Genomic DNA, 21960 nt, shown 5'->3' with positions numbered 1-21960 from the left:
TCATCATCTAATCTTTTCACCTCCTGCATTAACCTAGGCACTTTTACAGGACACTTTGAATCCAAACCATAACACAGGGAAATTTATTTTTGTTTTTATGGGTAACACTGGAATGTATGTAAAAGCAGAGGGGAAGGGCCAGAAAAAAGGGAAAGGTTGAAGGTACAGGACATTGTATCACTGAGAAGGGGAAAGGTGTACAGGAGCCCCTTAGCCATGGTTTCAGTCACCCATGGCCAACCACAGTCTGAAAATATTAAGTGGAACACTCCAGAAATCAACAATTCATAGGTTTTAAGTAACTTTTATCAAGACATATTGTCATAAATATTCTATTTTATAATTGTTGTTAGTATCTTACTTATGTCTACTTTATATATGGAGCTTTATCATAGGAATGTATGTACAGGAAAAATGATAGCATATACAGAGTTCCATACCACCCACAGCTTCAGGCATCTGTGGTACATATCCTGCAGATAAGGAGACGGGATGTACTGTAATTACGATTGGCTTTGACCAATATTAGTTCATCTGCCAGCACTGAAGGAGGAGCCCACCATTTTGGGGCTTATTCACCGAAACAAAATGGAATTTCTGAAACCAGGAAATAAAAGAGGATGACTATGTTGGAAAAAAAAAATCCCAAAGTGTCTGCCACACTAACCTTCTTTGTACTTAGAAATGCCGTGGCAAATTTACATAGTCAGTGATTCATATCAAATGATTGGAAGGTTCAGAGTCTTTTCATATTGTACATTTTAATTCAAATACTTTCTTACTCCATGGTTTTTCATAGGCCTAACATAATTTCAATTAAGCCTGAATCTGAAAAGACACTAATTTTCTCAACTCTATTTTTTCCACATGCAAGCTCACCCACCCTGGAATTTAATGGATAGTAAAGTTATGCGAAGAATTCCTGTGTGCAATGAGAACTGGGACATTTTCCACTAAGCGCACCTCCAATACAAACACATACACACACTGGTCAATGCTATACATAGAACTTGCTCTTGAATACCTACATCTATTTGCCACACTGTGGAGTTTCATTCTCTTGATTAAAATAACAGGAAGTATCATCATTCTTGAAGCTTTGGTATTTGCAAAGAAATGTAACCACAAAATATATTTATAGTTGTAAGTATATTTATAACTGTGAAGACTCTTTTGAGGTCTATTGGCAAGGCATCTGGTACCATCCTGGCTTAGGATGGAAAGTCCTACATTGAAATAGTCATGCTTCCCAAGCAATGCTTGGTCTACTGGGAGGACCCAATCCAAGAGAGCTAAAAACTTCTAGAGAAGTCCTCTATAACCTCCAGTTTGAAAGGGGCCTCTGCCTCTTCAGCAAGGCTGGCAGGTCATGGAAATTCTACTCTTGAAAAGGGAGCTGTGGACACAAGAGAAGTATTTCTTCAGTATTTACTTTGACCAGTGAAATAGCTATAACAATTTTTTTTTCTTTTCCCCAAGACACAAAGTGACATTTTAAAGGAGAAATTACTCTGTTGGTGCCACTGAGTCGTTTAAAAATAATATTAGAATAAAAGCTCAAAGGAATGTCTGCTTAAGCACAGCTGCCTAAAGCCTCATATTTCAAAAATTCAGCCACTTTATGCAGACAGGGAAACAAGACTGCTCATTTCAGCCTCTTCTCTATTAGATCCACTTCTTAGTACTCAGCATTAGATTCAGAACTAGTGACACCCTTTCGGTTCAAGTGTTTTTTTGTGGCCTGTTTTGCTATTAAATGCATGCTGCAGCTTTATTTCTTTTTTCATGTTTATGCTCTTTTTCCAACCAAATCATGGGCTCTTTAAGGTCAAGGGCCAGGTCTTGCACCCCTTATTTCTTGCAGAATTGTACTGGTTAAGGCAAACTTGCAGGAAATAGTTGTTGAATGGGTGAATGAATGAAAGAAAGACAAAAACTGAAAAGCAGTGGTAGGTGAGTTGCTAGGCAGCCTGGTAAAGAGGATTATGACAGTCAGGTCAGATTAGCAGGAAAGGTGGTAGAAGGAAAAGAATGCTGTGTTTTGAGCCAGCAAATTCAGGTCCTAGTCCCAGGCTGGCTTGCTTGCCTTCACTTATTTGACAAATTTCTTAAACTTCTGATAAGCCAGGCATGAACCAGGCAAACATTGTGGCAGGCATCGAATAAGACAAAATCCCTGCCTTCGGGGTGCACTGGTGGTGTTAAGGGGGAGCAGAGGAGATCAGGGTTTCTAGGAGATATGTGTGGCAGGAGACATGAACATGCCAGGCACTGGGCACAATGGGAGCAAGAAGAGGCTTTTATATCAGACTGTAGTTTCCGGGAAAGCTTCCTGAATGAAGCGAGTTTTGATTCAAGTCTTCAAGGATGAGTGGGTGTTGGTTTAAGGCTGACTGGGAAATATGACTTCAGGTAAAGGAACTAGTACATGAGGATATTCTCCAACATAGAACTGTGTGTTGTATTTCAGAGCTAAAGTCTCAGCTGAAGGATGGCCATGGCAAAAGACAAATTTACAGAGGTTGACTACAGCTACTTTGCAAAGGGCCTTGTGGCAATGTAATTTAGTGCCTAAGGGGAGAAATTAAAGATCAGACAGAAATGGGTTCAAATCTCATTTCCGGAATATACCAGCCCTGTAACAATAACTGATTTTTTTAACCTATTAGAGGTTTTCTTAAAACAGTGTTTAGATGTTTCAGTTATCTACTGCTGTGTAACAATTGTCCCCAAATGTAGTGGCTTAAAAAAACATATATTTATAATTCTCACAGTTTCTATGTTGTTGGGAATCTGGACTCAGCTTAGTTGGATCCTTTCCTTCAGAGTCTCTCACATGTTGCAATCAGAGTCAGGCAAGGCTGAAATGTCATCTCAAGACTCTATTGGGGAAGAACCTGCTTCCAGCCCACTTACATGGTTATTGGCAGAATTTAGTTCCTTGCTGGCTGGTGACCAGAGGTTGCCCTAGGTTCCTGGCTATGAGTAGCCCCAGGCATAACAGTTGGCTTTCTCAAAAGTCAGTGTCAGAGATTCTGCTAACCATACAGAATAGTCTTATGTGGCGTAATCCTTGAAGTGACTTCTCATCACTGTTGCTACATTCTATTGGTCAGAAGTCACAAGGTTGGCACATACTACAAGGGCGGGGCTTATACAAGGGCTCTAGCACCAGGAAATTGGGATTTGGGGGAGACTATCTTGGAGTTCATCTTGGAGTCCCACTTGCCTCATTAGTTCAGTGCCTCCAATCAGTACTAGGTATTGTTATTGTTATTATGCCGAACTGAGGATTAGGAAAAACTTCAGGGCGCCAAGGGAGGAATTTGTAACTTCGGATGACATTGCACAAGTCATCTCATGTTTTGTCTTCAATAGAATGAAGATTCTTGACCTGGAAAAATGAGAAAATGTATGTGCAAGTATAAATGCGTTTGTGTCAGGAGCAAATATATAACTTTGAGGAAGCAAACTGCTTTGGATCAGTTTTCCACTTTATTTTGATTCTGTGAATCTCACAGTCTGGTGTCTTCAAGGTTTTTAGTGTTTGACCCTGTGGGTCCAGAAGAATTCGCATAGCTGGAATAAACACCTACAAAGAGAAATCTGTCTTTGGAGAGTCCCTTAAGGCATTTCCAAGCCTTTGCTTCTTTCTATTAAAATACCTTTGTTTCTAAGAATTCCATGGGGGATCTGAGAGAGAAAACAGACTATCTGGAAAATTTCAAGCTCTGGATAATAAAAATGGTAATAAAATCTCTTCCAGCTCCTGAGGCTTCGCAAAGGTGATGTTTATGGTGCTTGGGGTTCTCTCACACCCGCGCAGCTGCTTTCCAGGTTATGTGGTTTCTAGTCCTGCAGATCAGCTCGGGTTACCGATTCCCTGGCCGCCCGCGCGGCAGCTCGGATGGTCGCAAACCGCAGGCTGAAGACCAAGTCTTCCGACCCCAGCGCCTCACTCCTTCTGGCCCGGTGCCTTATCCCTCGCCCCAAACGAAGCGCATCACACACTTGAATCCAGGGTCTTCCCTGGTGCGGTTATTGTCCGGCGAAGGTAAACAGTGCCAACTGGTCACACGGGCATTTCGGAGGGTGGAGGAGTTCTCCCCAGCTGTCCGCCCTGCGGAGGAGGGCGGAACCGAACTTGGGAGTCAGTTCCCTGAGCTTGTACAAAGGCGGACGTCTCCTCAGGGCATCTCTGGGTGGGACGAAGTGGAGAAGGAGGAAGCGACATTGCCACTTTGCCTCTTTCGGAGGGCCTGGCCTTAAGGGCAAGGGGCGCCAGGGAACCCCAGGCAGGACGCAAACCTCCTAGCGTAACCCCACCACCCATCCTTGCTCTGCCAGTCCGGCGCGGGAACGTTGCGCCAGCCAGCAGCTGCGCACGCCGCCGGGGGTCCCCTCCTTCGCGCTTAGATCATCTCCTGTAGCGTTTGCTGTCCTGGGTCCTCTTAGGCCATTTGGTCCCAGGGGCGGGGTAGGCCGGGGCCGAGGGGCAGCCCCGACCGGAGGGCGGGTGTGACCCCAGGAGCTCTCGGGGAGCGGAGGAGGAGGAAAAACGAGCAGCCCCGAACAGCCCTGGCCGGGGTTTTTACCTCGCCAGCCCCGCCGCTCCCGAGACCGCTGCCTTAGAAAATTTAATGAGAACCAGATGTAGTGGCCGCTGCCGAACTTTCTCAGAGCGGGTGATTGGTCCCAGGCTGACAGCCTCAGCCAATGGATGCGCTGGGCGGGACTGCAGTCCCTCCCCTCCGGGGCGTCTGTAGGGATCCAGGTTCGAGGCTGGCTGCTGGTGGACCCGCAGGCAGGCCGGACGCTCTGTACCACGGGACAGCCCACTGGCGGAGGGAGCATGCCGGGGGACCAGGCGACCAGGCGGCCTTCGCTGCCATCGCCATCGCCGCTGCTGCTGCTTCTGGTGCTGCTGCTTTCGCGAGCCGCGGCGCTGAACCCTGGAGAGCTCTTCCCCTATGGGGAATCGTGGGGAGACCAGCTCCTGCAGGAAGGCGACGACGAAAGCTCAGCCGCGGTGAAACTGGAGATTCCCCTGCGCTTTTACGATGTCCAGTTCAACAACCTCTATGTAAGTTCAGCCCGCTCTTGGTGCGCGACTCGGGCACATTTCTCTAGGTTCTTCGCAGGAGTTAATGTTGTGGCCATCCCACCGTGACCCTTTGGAAGGAAGGAAATAGTCCACACTCTCTGCTCTCTCTCAGGGGACGCGGCTTCGGAGCGATGCCGCTGCCTGACTCCTGCAGTGGTAAAGAATTACCCGGAGAGGAAGAGTGAGAATTGTTCGCAGCCACGTAGCGTACCGGGCAGAAAAGAAGGTGGGGTTGCCCAGGCGATCAGAGAGGTTTGCAGTAGGACAGTGAGGAGGCTGTGCACTTCTGCAGAGCTGGGGTGTTCCCTCCTCGATCTCGAGTCTTTCTCCCCAGGGACATGGAGCTATAGGGTTGTTTGGGGAGTGAGAAGATGGACGAGCCCTAGGGCGCCTAGACCTATTGCACGCGTCTTGGAGTGGGGTTAGGGATGGGATCGCGGCTGTAGTTGTCCTAGTAGCCCTGCATCCAGACTCCCTCCTGTTAGGAAGGAGAGGCTTCTTTCCCTCAGCAGGACCCTTCCCTCCCTGCAGGATTGGGTGAGCGCGCGACTGGAGATGGGCGGCCTCCCCTTTGCTTGATCATCAGAGTCAGTCTCTCTCTCTCTCTCTCTCTCTCTCTCTCTCTCTCTCTCTCTCTCTCTCTCTCTCTCTCTCTCTCTCCCCTTCTCATCACCCAGGTGGGCACAAACGGCATCATCTCCACCCAGGACTTCCCCAGGGAGACCCAATATGTGGACGATGATTTCCCCACAGACTTCCCCGCCATCGCCCCCTTCCTGGCTGATATCGACACGAGTCGCGGAAGGGGCCGGATCCTGTACCGCCAGGACACCTCCCCGGCAGTGCTGGGCCTGGCAACCCGTTACGTGCGCACAGGCTTCCCTAGCTCAGCTGCCAGCTTCACTCCCACCCACGCCTTCGTGGCCACCTGGGAGCAGGTGGGAGCTTATGAGGAGGTCAAGCGTGGGGTTCCGCCCTCTGAGGAGGTAAGTGACGGGCGATGCTCCCCAGCTGAGTGAATCCAGGGATGGACTTGAATTTTAACGGGAACCCAGGGACTGGCTCCTAGTTTCTTCTGACTTTGCCCGTGTACCAAACTTGATGGTTCCTTTGGTGGCCCCATAACCGAAGTGGTTTGGAAGAGTGGCTTCAGAGGTGTCCTTTGATGTCTTCTGAGGCTCATTCAGATCTGGTCATGTTAGCAAGGAAAACTGCTTAGTGCAGATGCCAGAGGTCCTGGGAATAGGCAGTTTACTGCTTATTTGTTTATTTTTAGGATCACCTCTAAGTATTTCTAATTATGTGTTCACTAAAGGAAAAATCAGAAAGTCAGGAAATTAAAAAAAACACTCATTTTCCTACTACTATTAAACATTTTTGTATGGACATTTTCCAGAGTTTTTTTCTTTACAGATACATAATTGCTATTTATTAACAATAGTGGATTCACACTGTATGTACTTCTACATAACTTGTTTTTTCACCAAATATTGTATTCCAAATATGTTTTGACGTTAATAACTATATTTCTATAACATTAAGCATGATGACTGGGTAATATTCCACTCAATGTGTTTACCATAGTTTATTTAACCAGTATTCCCAGTGGTCATTAAGGTTGTTTCCATCATTATAAGTACTACTTGTGAGGCACTTTTCAAAAAGTTACATCTTTGCACATCTTCTTAGCTGACATCCCAGAAATCACAATTGGTAGGCAATTGCTTTTTCTAAGGTACTTGAAAGCTTTTGCCAAATTGCCCTCCAGATACCAGTTTACCTATATTCCTTAGTTTATAGGAGACTGTCCACAATGTGTTTTACAGTCTTTCCCTTGAGAGAGCAAAGCAATCCAGGCTACAGTTTTTGATCCCAGGAGCAAGATTTGAAGTACTCCAAATGGACAATGGGTAGAGCCAGGGCAGTTTGGTAAATGGCAAATTCCCTCATTCTTGGGAGTAGGTAAGGATTTCCTTTTATGCAATTAGACCTGAATATAAAATGTGGTGCTTCAAGGGCAAAAATATTACTTATTTTAACTCATTAAAGTGTTTCTTAACTATAGAAAGATAGCATATATCCTCCCTAAGAGATTAAGAAGGTAGCTCAAGATGGTGGCCGTTCTTGCTCTGTGGTTAGAGTAAGAGGACTATTTTCTATAACTTATAGTAAGCAAAAACTCTTTTAAAGTGAAAAAAAAATTATGTTTAGGGTTTTCTTTTTGCCATTCAGTTTTTTGGTCAAGTAAAATTAGTTTTATTTATTGAATAACTTTTTAAATGCATGGTTGTGACATCTCAGTTATCTCAACAGAATATCTTCAGTTGAAACAAACGTTGTGCACCTTCTTTATGCACACCACTGGGCTGGGTAGAGGGTTGGAGAGGACATAAAGAAAAATATGGCTAGGCTCTACCATTACGTTTCATTCATTCATTTTTGTTTATAAGTTAGAAAATTGATTCGAAATTGTTATCACATGCCAATAATAGAAATTTGAAAAACAGAAAATAAGAAAACATTATTTATAATTCTAATAATTAGTGGCCACCAATGCTTACACTTTATTATATTCTTATAGTCTTTAAAAAAACTTATATCTTAAGTGTGATATTTTTTAATTGTGTGTTTAAATCACTTATATTTAAACATAGTTGAGATTTATTTATCCAATAAACCATTTCTGAACACTTACTATTGGGTCATTATTAGGGTAGATACTGTGAAAGGACATACTCTTGCCACGAAGGATCTCATAGTTTGGTAGGAACATGGATTTTTTTGAATATGATAGGTATGGTGTCTTGACTTAAAGAGCCTACCCCTAACCCTTCCTGTGTAGGGGGAAACCATCTGTGTGGGTTTTTTTTTTTTTTTTTTTTTTTGATCTGTGTGGGGTTTTAGTGAAAAGGTATCTTTGTATCTGAGTTGAGTAGAGTAGATCATTCACTATAGAAGGTATAGCATGTGTCACCCATGTGCCTTAAATTATAACATGCTGAGGGCATTGCAGGTTGTGCCTTGTTACTGAAGAGGAAGGGTGATGAGATACAAAGTTTTTAGAAAGGTCACATATTCCTTTGGGAGGAGTTTGGATTTTTTTTTTTTTCTGGGCAGTGGGCTGCCTTTGAAGGATTTTAACAGGGGAGGGGCGGTTTGAGATGTTTTTGCTTTGTTGTTTTTAAAGAGAGATAATTTTGATGGTATTGAGAAGGTTAGGGCACAAAGGAGACTGACTGCTTAGACAATTATTAAACATGTTATTGATTCAAGCTATTTTGTTAAATTCTTCCAAAAATATTTTATCATACTATCTTCCCATCACAATCCTACAGGATAAGTACAAGAATTACTGTTTGCATTTCACAGATAATGGCAAATAGAAGATAAAGTGATCATCCAGGATGATTGCAGAGGACACTTTTGATGCCAATATCACTTCCAAATTTGAATTGCAGTACTCAGAAGAGAATCCAGTTATATGTGTGTCTTATTTTTTCAGTAGAGAAAAGAAAGACAAAGTTGAGTCTAAGTAAATTAGAGAGAAGAGCAATTGCATGACAACTGGGTTTATGAAATCCTGCTTCAGCTTTTGGATCCCAATTGTACTGGGACTTCTTTGAAATAAAAGTTACCATACAGATGAGATGACTTAGTTAATTACCTTTCTCAATTTCATCTGTAGCAGGGGTGTGCTACTTCTTTTATCAAATTTCCAGGGTAGTTGTGAAGTCAATGACAACATAAAAACATTTGGGAAAAAAAGAATGGTTTTGAAAGGTTAGCCAGTCAGTGACTTTGGAAGTAGTGACCCAGATTCAGACTAAATTTCCTAACCTGTAAAATGGGGTAGCAATGCCTCCTACTGTACAGGACTGTTGTGAGAATGAACCGAGGTGACATTTTTACGTAAAGCTATTGTAGTCCCTTGACCTAGTATCAGCCAAACTATGTTTCCCTATGTTGACTTGATAAGACCAGATTCTACTTCTTTTGTTCCTTTCTCTCGTAAAGATGTTGTGATACAGGTCCTTTGTGTAAGCATTCTTTAACTAGAGGGTTTTCTGAATAATGTCTTTTCTTGTTCTTTTTTGTTTGTTTGTTCCTTTTATGGAGGGAAGTTAGTTTAGGGAAAGGTTTGTAGATCCTATTGCTCTTTAACATTTATAGTTAAAATCATTCTTTAGACATTTTCATATACTAAATTGGCTTCAGAATTTGTTTCCTTTAGAAAGATGAGGATTCTGTTAGGACAGAGTGTGTTTTTTCAATTACCCACGTTGAAGAGTCTTCTGAATACTTTAAAGAGCCCTGGGACTTGAATTCTTGCTTTAATAGTTTTCTGGAGATAGATTTTGGCAACCATTAAACTACTTTGCTTGAAGGATTGTGTGAATCTTATGTGGATTTCTTGAATCTTGGCATACCCTAAGATAATATTGCAGAGTCACTGGAAACTTGAATATATCAGAGGAATGGCATCTTTACCACTTAAAACAGTCAAGTTGGTGCCCTTTCTCTCCATTGATATTCCCACTGGGTATGACAGGAAGCTGTACCTGATGTTGCAGGAATGTCAAGGTGTAATTACATCAGAAAAAAAAATGTGAACAAATAGTGTTTATCAATTCAATTAATCTGAGATTGTTTTAAACCTTCATGTAGGTAATTCACAAAGAAGTCATGGTGTTGACTTTCAAAGAACTTGTGGGAGACACAAGAGTAGTGTTTACTTTAGCTATGTGTGTGTTTTTGTTTGTTTGTTTGCAGGGGGAGGAGCATTGTGGGGTGGTCACTTTTAAGGGCTTTTAGAGAACTAGGTTATACAGATCTGTGTAGTGTGGGATGTTTTTGTTGACCTAGAATTTCAGTTGTGTTAAAAGTACTTGAGAGAATGAATATTGAGAATGAGGTAGCAGGAGGGGTTGGTCTGAGTTGGGGCATGTCCTGAGAGAAGACTGAGAGGGCTGAGGCTGGAGAAATGGATGAGGGAGTAGTGGGACAGTGATGTTAGAGTGAGTAGGAGGTTGCCCAGTGAAGGCCTCCATGTGGAGAGGGGGCATGTTGACTTGATGCAAAGGATGAAAATCACTGACCAAGAAAATTGGACTTGGCTGTAGCTTTTTGACTTCTAAAACAGGGTTCAGAAGAGGGAGGTCTACAGATTATCAGGGCAAATTTAACCTGAGTCTAAGATATAGGTATAAAGACAAAATTGAGACACATGTGGAAACTGGTTTAAAAAATACCGAAGTTTTGCTCAAACCCAAGTGTCAGGAAAGATGCAATATTAGGGATGTGACTGCATTGAGCATTTATCTTTGAATTTTGGGCAAGTTCTGTAGGATTTAGTGCAGAAAAATGAACAGGGGAAATCACGAATGTGATGATGTTCTACAGATGAGGAAATGAAGAATTACACCAAGGAATAGAGGTTGGTGTTCCCATTGAACTCAGGAGGCCACAAGTCAGTGATCCTACAACTCTAGAGAGCATGTGTCCCTAGGAAGACAGGAAGAACTCTGTGACCCCTGAAGGGAGTCATCCTACTCCACTTTCATTTTTATTTTGGTAAGACTCTATAGGCAAACCCCTTGGGGAGAGGGACTTTTTGTCAAATGTCTGTAATTAATTAAATGAATTACAAGCATTGGAAATCCTTAGAGGGGGCATGTTTTGTATCCATCAGCCTATGTCTGCCTAGTGTCACATCAGTATGGAGTGGTGATGTCATGCACCTGGAAGGGGAAAGGCAGACTCCTCTCTGGTTTCTGCTCAGAGTTCTGGCCTTTGTCTCTCTGATATCAGGATGGTGGAAACCTTGAAGCTCTGCAGCCACTAGCCTGAACCTGTGTACTGCTTCTTTCCCTTTAGAGGCCCCTCTCTCCTCTCTGGGATCCTGGGGAAGTTGAGAACCAGTGACCCTTGTGTAGGGTTTGGCAGCCCATCTGAGGGTTTGCCTTCAGAATCCAAACATGTGGGGCTCTTGCAAAGGCTTGTATCTGGAAATTCAAGGACCTTTCTGGTTTGGAAGCCAGTCAAGGAGTGCTTGGGAGGAGGAGCCCTTCAGGACAGTGTCAAGTGGGCTCTTTAGCAATTAGATGTAGAATTTTGTAGAAGTGTCAGAGAACTTTACAAGTCATCCTTTGGTGTGTGAGTTGTTTTTAAACAGCCAAACTCTTCTGGAGTGTACTTAGAATTTTGTAGAACTGATGGAGAACTTTACAAGTCAGTATTTGGTGAGTGGGTGGTTTTTAAACAGCCAAACTCTTTTGGAGTGGACTTTGGTCTCATAAATTCTATTAAAAGGAAGTTGTTTTCTTCCTTTGATATTTGCCTGTTTCAGAGGAGACAAAGAAATTGAACATTTGCCACCTGTAATGAATACTTGTCTCATAATACAAGTATGTAAAAGGCATATGAAAGATGTTGAACACATCTTAATCAGAACAGGGGCTGTTGGGTGAGTGACTGAGAGAATGAATGAAATGCTAACTACCCAGACCCCACGGGGAAAAGCCAGACCCCCTCTCAGCTTTGTTTATTTTTCCATATCCCTCCTCCCAGTCCCTGCAACTCCTCACAATCTTACACTGCCTTATCTTTCAGAATTTCTCTAAACTTAGAACCGGATTCTCCCCTATCTTGTACCTTGATTGTGGGCAATCCACAGCAGGAGCTTTTAAAGTGTAGCTTTCTAAAATGGGGTTCTTTCTCTTTCCCCAATGACTTCTCTTTTCCAAGTTGAACTTTATTCATTCTGACTGAAATAAAACTCTGAAGTGATAGAATACACATTAATTGATGATGAAGTATATATTATGCATAGACAAGGGGGCAGAATACCTTGGTTTACATTTGGCAGAAGTCGAGGCTTCTGATCTGTGAAAGATTCTAGAAAACATTCCTTGCCTTTTGTTTTAGGAACAGTCAAGTTTTGCTGAAGAAACAATCAACAGCCACAACAATAACAAATATATCGGATCCCCTGTCTATTAAGGGGAATAAGGTTAGGAGGGTTTGTAGATGCAGAGGAAGAAGGTTGGGGATGGGGGGGGGGACCAGCAAGGATTTTTTTCAGTTAGAGAACTACAAGAAAGTTTACATAGTATTTGTGTGTGTGTGGTGCTGGGATTTAGACTCAGGGCTTTGCCATGCTAGGAAAGCACTCTACACTGAGCTACATCCCCAGCCCTTTTAAAAATTTTATTTTAAGACAGGGTCTTTATAAGTTGTCCAGGATGGCCTCAAACTTGCCATCCTCCTACTTCAGCCTCCTCAGAGCAGATGGGATTACAGGAGTATGTGCTGTCATGGCTCCTGCAATAGTTTTTTTTTTTTAAGCATGCTAATGCCTGCATTTCTTTGTCCTATCTGCAAAACCTCAAAACTACTTTGAAATTAAATATTGAAGGGAAAAATTAGCATTAGAAAAGATCTAGAACAAGATGGGAGAGGACCCAGGACAGACCCAAAGCAAGACACATTCTTTCCTCTCTATTGTTTTCAGTTAAGTGTGAGGTTCTTCTCTGTGCCTAGCAAAATGAGAAAGTAATAATTTGTGCCAGTAAATGTTTCTATGAATCACCTTATTTATGAGGGAAGTGGTTTTTTTAAAAAAATACCGATACAGTTCCTTACTAGATTATAAAATGAGTGTGTGATCTAGTGAGAGAGGTAGTCTTGCAGCCCTAAGTATAGCATTTTTAAAAGATAATCCAGGACCATTAACTGATCTTTTAGAAGGGTGGTGGGCAGATAGCTGGATAAAGGTAAAGGTGAAAAATGTCTTATTGAAATAAGAGTAAACTGAACATCAAACAGTGATTCTGTAGTCAGCTGGGTACTGAGTTTGTGGTTAATTTAGGCTCCTGGTCTCTCTCTCTCTCTCTCTCTCTCTCTCTCTAGTCTGCTTTGACTCCTGTGGTATTTATTAACATTCACAGGCTGCCTCTGTGATGCCTCCCCACCCCGCCCAGAGTCTTAGGCTCACACCCTCCTCTGTGGCCTCAACCACTCTACCACTCTCCCATAACTGTCCTGCAGTTCCAAACACTGCTGCTTCCCTCTGGGTCTCGCCTAGGCAGAGTCTCCTGGTTTTTGCTCCTTGTGTATTTGGCGCTGAGCATAATATCCAGTGCTTACTAGACACTTGGCCATTTGAATTACTGTAGAAATGAATAAGCAAAGAGGGTTTACAAACATATAAACAGCCAACCAAGCAAAACGAAGTGAATGTGATCTAGAAATACCCACAGAGGTGTCACGGAGGGTGAGAAGTAATTCTAGAGAGAATCACAGAACACTTCCGAGGGGCAGTGTCTGAAGCTTAGGAGGGTTTGTAGATGCAGAGAAACATGAGCAAAGGATAGAAGCACCAAATACATGGTACAAAGGGGGATGACTTAATAGTCCAATGATGGTGCAGCAGAACTGAGGGGAGGTTGGGCCATTACAAATCCCCGTGAATGGGGCACCAAGGACTGGCCTAGTGGTGCAGGGCATGGGTGGGTTCTGGCTGCCACCACGGACTTGCTGACTGACTTTTGGCACATTTGCTAGCCCCTTGTCTCTTTTGCTCATCTGTGACTTGAGGGTAACTCTGGTGCTGGTGTGGAAGAGAAAAGAGAGTGAGGCCCTGAGAGCAGCAAGGAGGCCTTTTGGTCAGCTGGTGCCTAACACAGTGCCTGCCCTCCATGGGCACTTAATAAATACATGAATTCATGAATGAATGATCCAGAGGAGAGATGCTGAGTGCCTGGGGTTATACACTAGGGCAGTGACTGTGGAGATGGACAAGTTAACTTTGCTACTTGCTCTTAGCTCTGAGAGGGGTTTAGATGAGAGATGTTGGAAAACGTAAAAAATTTTTAAGGTTTTTTTTTTCTGTGCCAACTAATATGAATTAATAGAAGACACTTATAATACATGAATGATAGTACTTATAAATTACATTTGTAATTTGAAGAAGGAATTTTAAAGATTATATTTCAAGACAATTTGGGGAAATCCTGAGAAAGGTGAGTGCCTTTCCACCTTGATGTCTTGCCTGCATTCTGTCATTTCCTTCATCTGTTTGTTTAAGGATGTCTCCAATTTCTTTTTCTTTTCTTTTTATTAGCTGAACACTTTCCAGGTGGTTTTGGCATCTGATGAGTCCGATTCCTACGCCCTCTTTCTGTATCCGGCCAACGGTCTTCAGTTCTTCGGAACCCGCCCCAAAGAGTCCTACAACGTCCAGCTCCAGCTTCCAGCCCGGGTGGGCTTTTGCCGAGGCGAGGCTGATGACCTGAAGCGAGAAGGTTTATATTTCAGCTTGACCAGCACTGAACAGTCTGTGAAAAATCTCTACCAGTAAGTAACATGGAGCTTAAGCCTTTTTCTGTTTGAATATAAAGAATTTAGGACCCAAATCCTAGTGGCTATAGACCATTAAATTACCGTTTGGTGGCTTATAAGAAAGACTATGCATCAAACCCAGGAATTAGATTGGACCCAGGGAGAATCAAGTTCTCCAAGATGTAAAAGTCCTTTATTTTTCCTGCCCTGTTGAGTATAGATACCAGAAACAGAGCAGTGTGTGTGTGTGTGTGTGTGTGTGTGTGTGTGTTTGCAGAGCCACGGAGGTTTGCTATGAAAAACATTGCTCTTGGAAACACATAAAAATATCCAGTAGTATAAACTGCCTAGGTGGAGGGTTTTCAGGTTAATAATTTCACAGGGGAGGATTTAGTCTATTGGACAGATACTGTTAAAAATTAAATTAATATAATTTAGGAAAAAAATAAAACACATTTGTAAATGTTTAGAAGCCTCAGGAATTCTCTATGGCTTTGTTACCTGAAGTTACACTAATTGATTTTCCATGGGGTAGCCAGAATTGGACCCATGTCATTGGCTTATTCCACAATTGCAATATTCAGCCCTGACCCGTTTTTTTTCAGTCCATTTAGGGGCAGTATGATTTTTATTAACCCTGGTATTTTGAGGGTTTTTTGTTTGTTTTGTTTGTTTGTTTGTTTTTGTCTTTCTTGTATCCCTTTCCTGACTACTGGTCCAGAAACCAGATGGAACACATTGTTTATCTCCTAGCCTCCCTTAACTGTGTCTCAGTTTCATTAAATCATCCCTGGGTATAGGAACACCTTACAGCTATGCATGGCATCTGCTCTGCTTGACTACCAGACCATGGGCACCGCAGTCAGATAAGGTTTCTCAGAGCTGACGTTTATTGAAAGCTTATTATCTGCTAAGTTTATTGTGCTAAATACTTTCCAGGTGTTATTTTAATTAAAAGTCACCAGAATCGCAGGAAGTAAGTACTACTATTTTCTAAATTTTACAAATAAGCTTAGGGAAGTTAAATCAGTTGCCTGTGATCTCAGAGTTAAGTGGCCAAGCCACAGCCCAAGTGCAGGTCAGGAGTGCTCAATTGCTTACTCTGTTTTATGCTGAGCCCTTGTCTCCTTTCCCATTCTGTGACCCACAGGGGGCATCTTTTGGTTTCTAGCTAGGCTTCTGTATAGTCTGGACTCTGGGGCAAACTTAGCTCCTTGTTCTCTCTCTGCTCCCCTCCCCTCTCCATCCTCCTCTTTTATTCAGGAGCATGGGTTCTCTGCTCCTCAGATATTATGAAAATGCTCACAGTGAGCCAAGCACTTGCAGTATACAGATTTTTTAAGAGCCAGACCCTGCACACCAATGACTTGTGCTCTGGTAATGTAGACAAATAGGTCAATCCAATCACAGAGTCTGGAGTAAGGGCTGACATCTACACAGGGCCCAGGAGCAGTGGGACCATAAAGCCCATGGGGAAAAAAGCAGTTGTGTCCCCCACCAGACTCCTGAAGGCCCTGGGATCTAACACTATACATGTGTGCAACAAGCACACAGCACTGCCACTTACCTCTCCAGACTGTCCATGTCTTCATCAGTGATACTTTCCATACATCTCTTATTGTCTTGAGAATGGAATAAGAAATGGGGCCAAGGCAGGCTCTGAGGTGCAGTTCTGTAATCCCAGCAACTCAGGAGGCTGAGGCAGGAAGATTGCAAATTTGAGGGCAGTTTGGGCAACTCAATAAGACCCTATCTCCAAATAAAAATGAAAAGTTCTGGGGATGTAGAGCACCCCAGGGTTCAATCCCCAATATTACCAAGGAGGTGGGGAGAAATTGGGACCAAATGAAGTATGTAAAAAAAAATGTACAGAAAATGCAGAACAATGTGAAATAAAAGTAAAAAGTACCCGTGATCACCACTTCAAGTGATAAACAGTGTTAGCTATCCTTCCTGTGTTTGAGGTACATACACAAACTTTTTAAAACACAAATTGTTTGTTCACTTTACATGTGGTATTTTCACATTGGTCACTGTCTCACAGGCACTTTTCAGTCCTATGTCTGTCTATATTATCATTTTGAGACAATAAAGCATCGAATCGTGTATGTTCTGCATTGTCCAACTTGTTGATGAACATTTAACATGTTTTTGAATTAAAGGAAGTGACAAATGACATTTCAGTTCACTCCTAAATACTTTGGTATGCATCACTAAAGAGTAGAGTTATTTTCCTTGTCAATGGAACCTTTCTTTTCCTGAATATACTGGTAAATTCAAAGGTCATAAATTAAATAATTCATAATGTTTGTCAGACTCTTCTTTTGCAAACTTAAATGTGAACGTGTACATTTGCATTTTGGTTGATTAAACTTTTCTGTCTTCTGGAAGATAGTAATACTAAGTAGGTAAATCATGCACAGGGTGTGTACTAGGCATTTTGTGTGGTTTTCTCACTTAATCTTTCTAACAACCCAACAAGGAAGGCATTAGCATCCTATTTTGTAGCCTGGTTTTCCCCTCTAGGAAATAATTTCTTTCTATCACTAAGCCTTACAAATGATCTGGGATTTTATGATAAACTCAAACTAGTTACTTTCCCATCATACACTATGACAAAATCCAGAATCATTATTTATATGTCATTAGAAGGCTATTTTATTTAGCTCTTATCTACCAGTATTTGCGTAGCCCTGTCTGAAAGTTTTATAGTTTTCTGTTTCTAAATTCGAGAATAGATTTCAAAGCTGCAACACTTCTAATGTGATGATCAACTTAATATCCTAGACGGCTAGGATTTTCTCGTATCTTCTTTAATTTTCCTTTTTGCTTCTGAACAACACTAATTCTTACGAAAATACTGTTTTTGCATAGAATATTGTTCTAAGGATCACAGTTTTATTTTCTGTGCTCTTCTTTTCCTAGATTTACTACAGTAGCAGCAGCAGCATATACATACACTAACAAATGTGTGCATACGAGCACACACATACACACACACACACAAAAGAGAGAGAGAATATCAAATTGTGTTTTAAAATATTTTTACTGTAAAAACCCAGATTAATATGATGAATACCTACCCCCTAAAGCAGAGGTCTCTTGCTTTTGCAATTCAATACATTTTAAATATCTTATTCATTATTCACTCCTATTCTTCATTGCTGACTTTGGAGGAAATTCCATAGCATGGGAGAATTTGAGCATGCTATTTTGTACAAACAGCAGAAGAGTCTATAAACTGGTAGATTCAAGCTAGCCAGACTCTTGCTAGCTCAAGTTTCCTCTTAGTTTTAAAAATCTTATGGATAGTTGTTCTCTTCAGAATGTATCATTGACTCTAAAATAATGGATTATTGGGATATTTGGAAAACTGAATAATCATTGATACTTCCCAGTAGAGAAAATGAGTGATCTTTAGATGTTTTTGCAAAGACTTCTCACTTAAGACTCCTTTCATTTTAACAAGCTACATTCTTTTTTTGGTGGGGGGTACCAGGGATTGAACCCAGGGATGCTTAGCCACTGAGCTATATTCCCAGCCCATTTTTGTATTTTATGTAGAGACAGAGTCTTACTGAGTTGCTTAGTCTGGCTTTGAACTCATGATCCTCCTGCCTCAGCCTCCTAAACTGCTGGGATTACAGGAGCGCACCACCTCACCCAGATTGACTAAGCTACATTCTTATTTCCCCCTTAAATTTGTTCTGCATTTGCTCAAAATTTTTTAGACTTTAATGGTTACTGGGGTTTTTTTTTTTCAGAAATTTTTATTTGATTCTCCTTTCTCTGTGGATTAGTACATGGGGACAATAATGAAAATGTCTTTTTAACTTTCCTTAGAGTAGTGATAATCCAGGTGCTGACTATCATGATTTAGTTTTATGATATAATATAGATGTTTAAAGCATGGGCTTTAGTGTTAGCACTGAATTTAAGTCCAGGCTCTGGCAGCAATGAGTTATGTGATCCTAAGGATATTAGTGAACCTCTCTGAACCTATTTTTATCTTAGTAAAATTAGGCATGATCACCGTCTTTACCTTGCTATGTTATGAAGAACGTGAAGCACTTGGCACAGGGCCTGGCACCTAACGAAAGTGTATAGTGGTCATTATTGTTTGAGTGTTTGGTGAAGAAATTGTGAGCATGAATTTTCTTGAGTATGTTACAAGTTTTCAGATTAAGTAGAGTAAGGATAAATTATTCCCACACTCCTTATTTGTTTTTAAATAGTCAGATTTTAGAAAAAATATTTGGATTGTAGAGCAGATTTATAACTTGATGGTCTGTACTCAAAACATAATGTTAAATTAAAGGTAGTTTATATCAAAATTCTAGCATATTCCTTTTACCATGCAAGTCTGCTTTTTTTGCAGGGGGGAGGATACTGGGGATTGAACTCAAGGGCACTCGACCACTGAGTCACATTCCTATCCCTTTTTTGCATTTTACTTAGATACAGGGTCTTACTGAGTTTCTTAGTGTCTCACTTTTTGCTGAGGCTGGCTTTGAACTCTCAGTCCTCCTGCCTCAGCCTTCGGAGCTACTGGGATTACAGGATGCACCCCTATGCCCGAGTGCAAGTCTGCATTTATTTGGTCTTATACATTAGTGAAAACACAAATCTCTTTTTAATCGTCTTTCTGTTTTTAAACAAATTGCTCAATTTTGTGGGAAGGAGGATGAATGGATATTTTATTTACAATGTGCTTTTCCTTTCTATTTAGACTAAGCAACCTGGGGATTCCTGGAGTGTGGGCTTTTCATATCAGCAGCAGGTCCCCTCTGGACAACATCAGACCTGCAGCGGTTGGAGACCTTTCCACATTCCACTCTTCAGCTTCCCTGGAACATTCCTTCAGCCATGCTGCAGCTCTAGAAAGCGACTATACTGAGGACAATTTGGATTATTATGACGAGAATGAGGAGGAGGTTGAATACCCTCCAAGTGAACCAGAGGAGGCATTGAATGGCCACAGCAGAACTGATGTGTCCCTCCACTCGAAAACTGATCCAGGTCCTTTAGGAGGTGGAATCTCTCCTCCAGATTCTGATCTGGCCTCCCCTTTGCCACACCCAGCACCTAGTGATTGGCCACCCTCTCCTAAAACAGAATCTGCTACCTTAGACCCTCAAACTCAAAACGGAGCATCTCAGGGGGAGGTAGGCACCCCAGATTTGGAAGATCGAGTGGAAACTTTGGACCAGACAGACACCAGAAGCCCAAGTCCACCCGAGGTAGATGGAGAGTCACTGGCTCCTCCCAGGGAAGGCCCACCACCTTATCCTGGAAATAGAGGCATCCAGCCCTACCCAGATGGAGGGGCCATTCCTTCAAAACCCCACATTCCTGCCGCCCATCCTGAAGGAGAAGGCGAAGTTGTTCTTCCTAATTACTCTGTGCCAGGTCACCCTTCACCCCCAAATCGAGGGAGGTACACGGTAGGAGCAGGGGACGACATCAGTTCCAGCACTGAGGGTAAGTGCATCAGAAAAGCAGGCGCTAGGATTTCACTTTTTAAATGCTGGTCATGGGTAGAGTCGTGATTTTTCTCTCAAGCGAGTAGGTGAAAAGTTTAGCAAGAAGATTGGAACTGAATTTTACTCCCTGTGTTTCAGCAGATAAATTTCTTCTGCCAAACAAATCTTGGCAGGCAGATTCTGGTTGGAGTCTCTTGACCATTAATAATGTGTTTTTAAAAATGAGCCTCACAAAATGAGCGGGGAAGAACTGGTTTGCTTGTGCCAGCTGCGCTCTCAAGTGTACTGAAGTATTTCAGTCTGAAAGTTCAGCAAAGGTGAAGCATTTTGAGGCTTCATGTGCAGAGCAGGGAAGGAGGGCTGAACACTTTGGTTTTGAGTCACGGGTGGTGCTAGCTCTGATGCACAGGCCAGATTTATGGGACAATCCTTGCACTCCCCTTGGTGGTAGACACACTTGTGATGTGTGGGTGAGCAGAGCCATGGGGGGAGAAGATGGCGGCACACCTGTGTCTGCTGTCATTTCTGGTTCATGGCCGTGCAGCTGTGGTGTCCTCCTCCCTGGAGCCTTGTCCTCATTTCATGATTCACTGACTGGAGCTGGAAGGAGTAGGAGGCAGGGCTTCATCAACAGCCTCTTCTTCCCATTGGAGTCTTGTCTTGTCAGCTCTTTCTTCCTGGTCAGGGCTGTAAAGGTGTGAATGGGAAACTGACCACAGATTTATTCCGTTTGTTCTAGGGACAGCTCATCTGACCTCTACCAGGAGGAAAGAGCTCAGAGGCAGACACTTTCTTTTACACCTCCATTTTTTTTCACCTTTTCTGTTTTCCATCCTCATTATGACAAAAACATGCCCATCTAGGTTCAGCTGTGGCATTGGGCAGCAGGATTTTGCCTGGAAAAGTGCTTATTTCAAGAGGGAAGAAAATATTTTGTGACTAATGTGGTATTGTGTAACAATAGAGGAAGAGCATGGGTGTTAGACTTGAATCCTGGCTGCCTCAGGCAACTCGCATAACACCCAAATCTCCTGCTTCTTGTAGCTTCATTGGGAGGATTACATGAGATAATAGGTGTGAAGTACTTAGTGTCTACACTAGATTCTAGGAACGTGCTACCCATATCCAACAGCAGAGGCATGAAATTAGTTTGTTTGTGACTTTTGCATGCGAAGCTTCATGAAGGAAAGAACTGTCTTCTTTATCCCTCTATCTCCTGATTTATGCTTTTTCTTAAATAGTTGTTGAAGGAAGGTGTGATTCAGAAAAATGGACCAATCTACTGCTCTGTAGACTCAGGATGAGAATAAAGTACGAGCTAACTCCTGAGCACCTTATCATCATTCTAAGCACACAGTTTTTATTTTTGGTGTTTTTGTTGTTTGTTTGTTTTGTTTAATTATTAAATCCCAAAAGTGTTTCTTGAAAAAAAAAAGGTGGCTACTGTTACTAATTTTAGGAAATTAAAAACAGTGGAAATAGGGTGGAGGATGGGAGAGAATGAAGAAAGTGCTTATTCAAGAGCTTTGCCTTGATTTGTGTCTAAGGGACCTCATTTCTGTAAAGCTAAAAATGGAGGTTTTATTGGAAGACTTCAGAACCTTAACTATTTCGAACAGTCTCCAGAATTCTCAGTATGAGTTCTCTAAAGGAAATTTAAAGCCAAAGTGTCAAAGATTTTCACAAAAGGGTTTTGAGGTAAAGATGTAGTCCTCAAAGGCTTTCCATTTGTGGTTTGTGATTTCCTGCCCTGAGAAGAGTCCCATGCAGTTGTCTGTTAAAGACCTAAGAAGGGGCGGCACATGCTGCTTTGAGCTGTGAGATGGAGGAACAGTGTGGGAGATTTGCCATTGAAAAGTGAAGGCACTCACCTTAACACTGGCGGGACATGAACTGTGACTTATGTCAGCTGCTGAATGTAGCCTACCACTGAGAGTTTGGAAATGGCAAAATGCAAATAAAAATGCTGAGTAATACACTGAGATATTTAGGGAAAATAATAACTAGAAGTTTGCAAGTGTTGAAAGAGAGCCA

General features: G+C 42.2%; 1 protein-coding gene across 3 annotated transcripts in view; it reads left to right on the top strand.

Moving 5' to 3' along the window:
* Positions 1-4649: 4649 nt before the first annotated feature.
* Nid2 (nidogen 2) overlaps positions 4650-21960 on the top strand; it is a 61234-nt gene continuing 43923 nt past the window's right edge. For 2 of the 3 annotated variants that reach the window (XM_046461276.2, XM_046461275.2), the window contains exons 1-4: positions 4650-5083; positions 5782-6090; positions 14226-14458; positions 19173-19924. In XM_046461276.2, the coding sequence (XP_046317232.1) occupies positions 4721-5083; positions 5782-6090; positions 14226-14458; positions 19173-19924 (1657 nt within the window). In that variant the 5' untranslated portion in view covers positions 4650-4720. The remainder of the gene's footprint in view (positions 5084-5781; positions 6091-14225; positions 14459-19172; positions 19925-21960) is intronic. The other variant, XM_046461274.2, reaches the window with a different exon arrangement.

Source organism: Marmota monax, unplaced genomic scaffold, assembly GCF_021218885.2.
Source record: "Marmota monax isolate L192 unplaced genomic scaffold, Marmota_monax_Labrador192_F-V1.1 WCK01_AAM20220418_F8-fsc00001, whole genome shotgun sequence".
NCBI classification, from domain to species: Eukaryota; Metazoa; Chordata; class Mammalia; order Rodentia; family Sciuridae; genus Marmota; species Marmota monax.
Note: the sequence above shows the minus strand (reverse complement) of the source record. Positions and strands in the feature narration are given on the sequence as shown.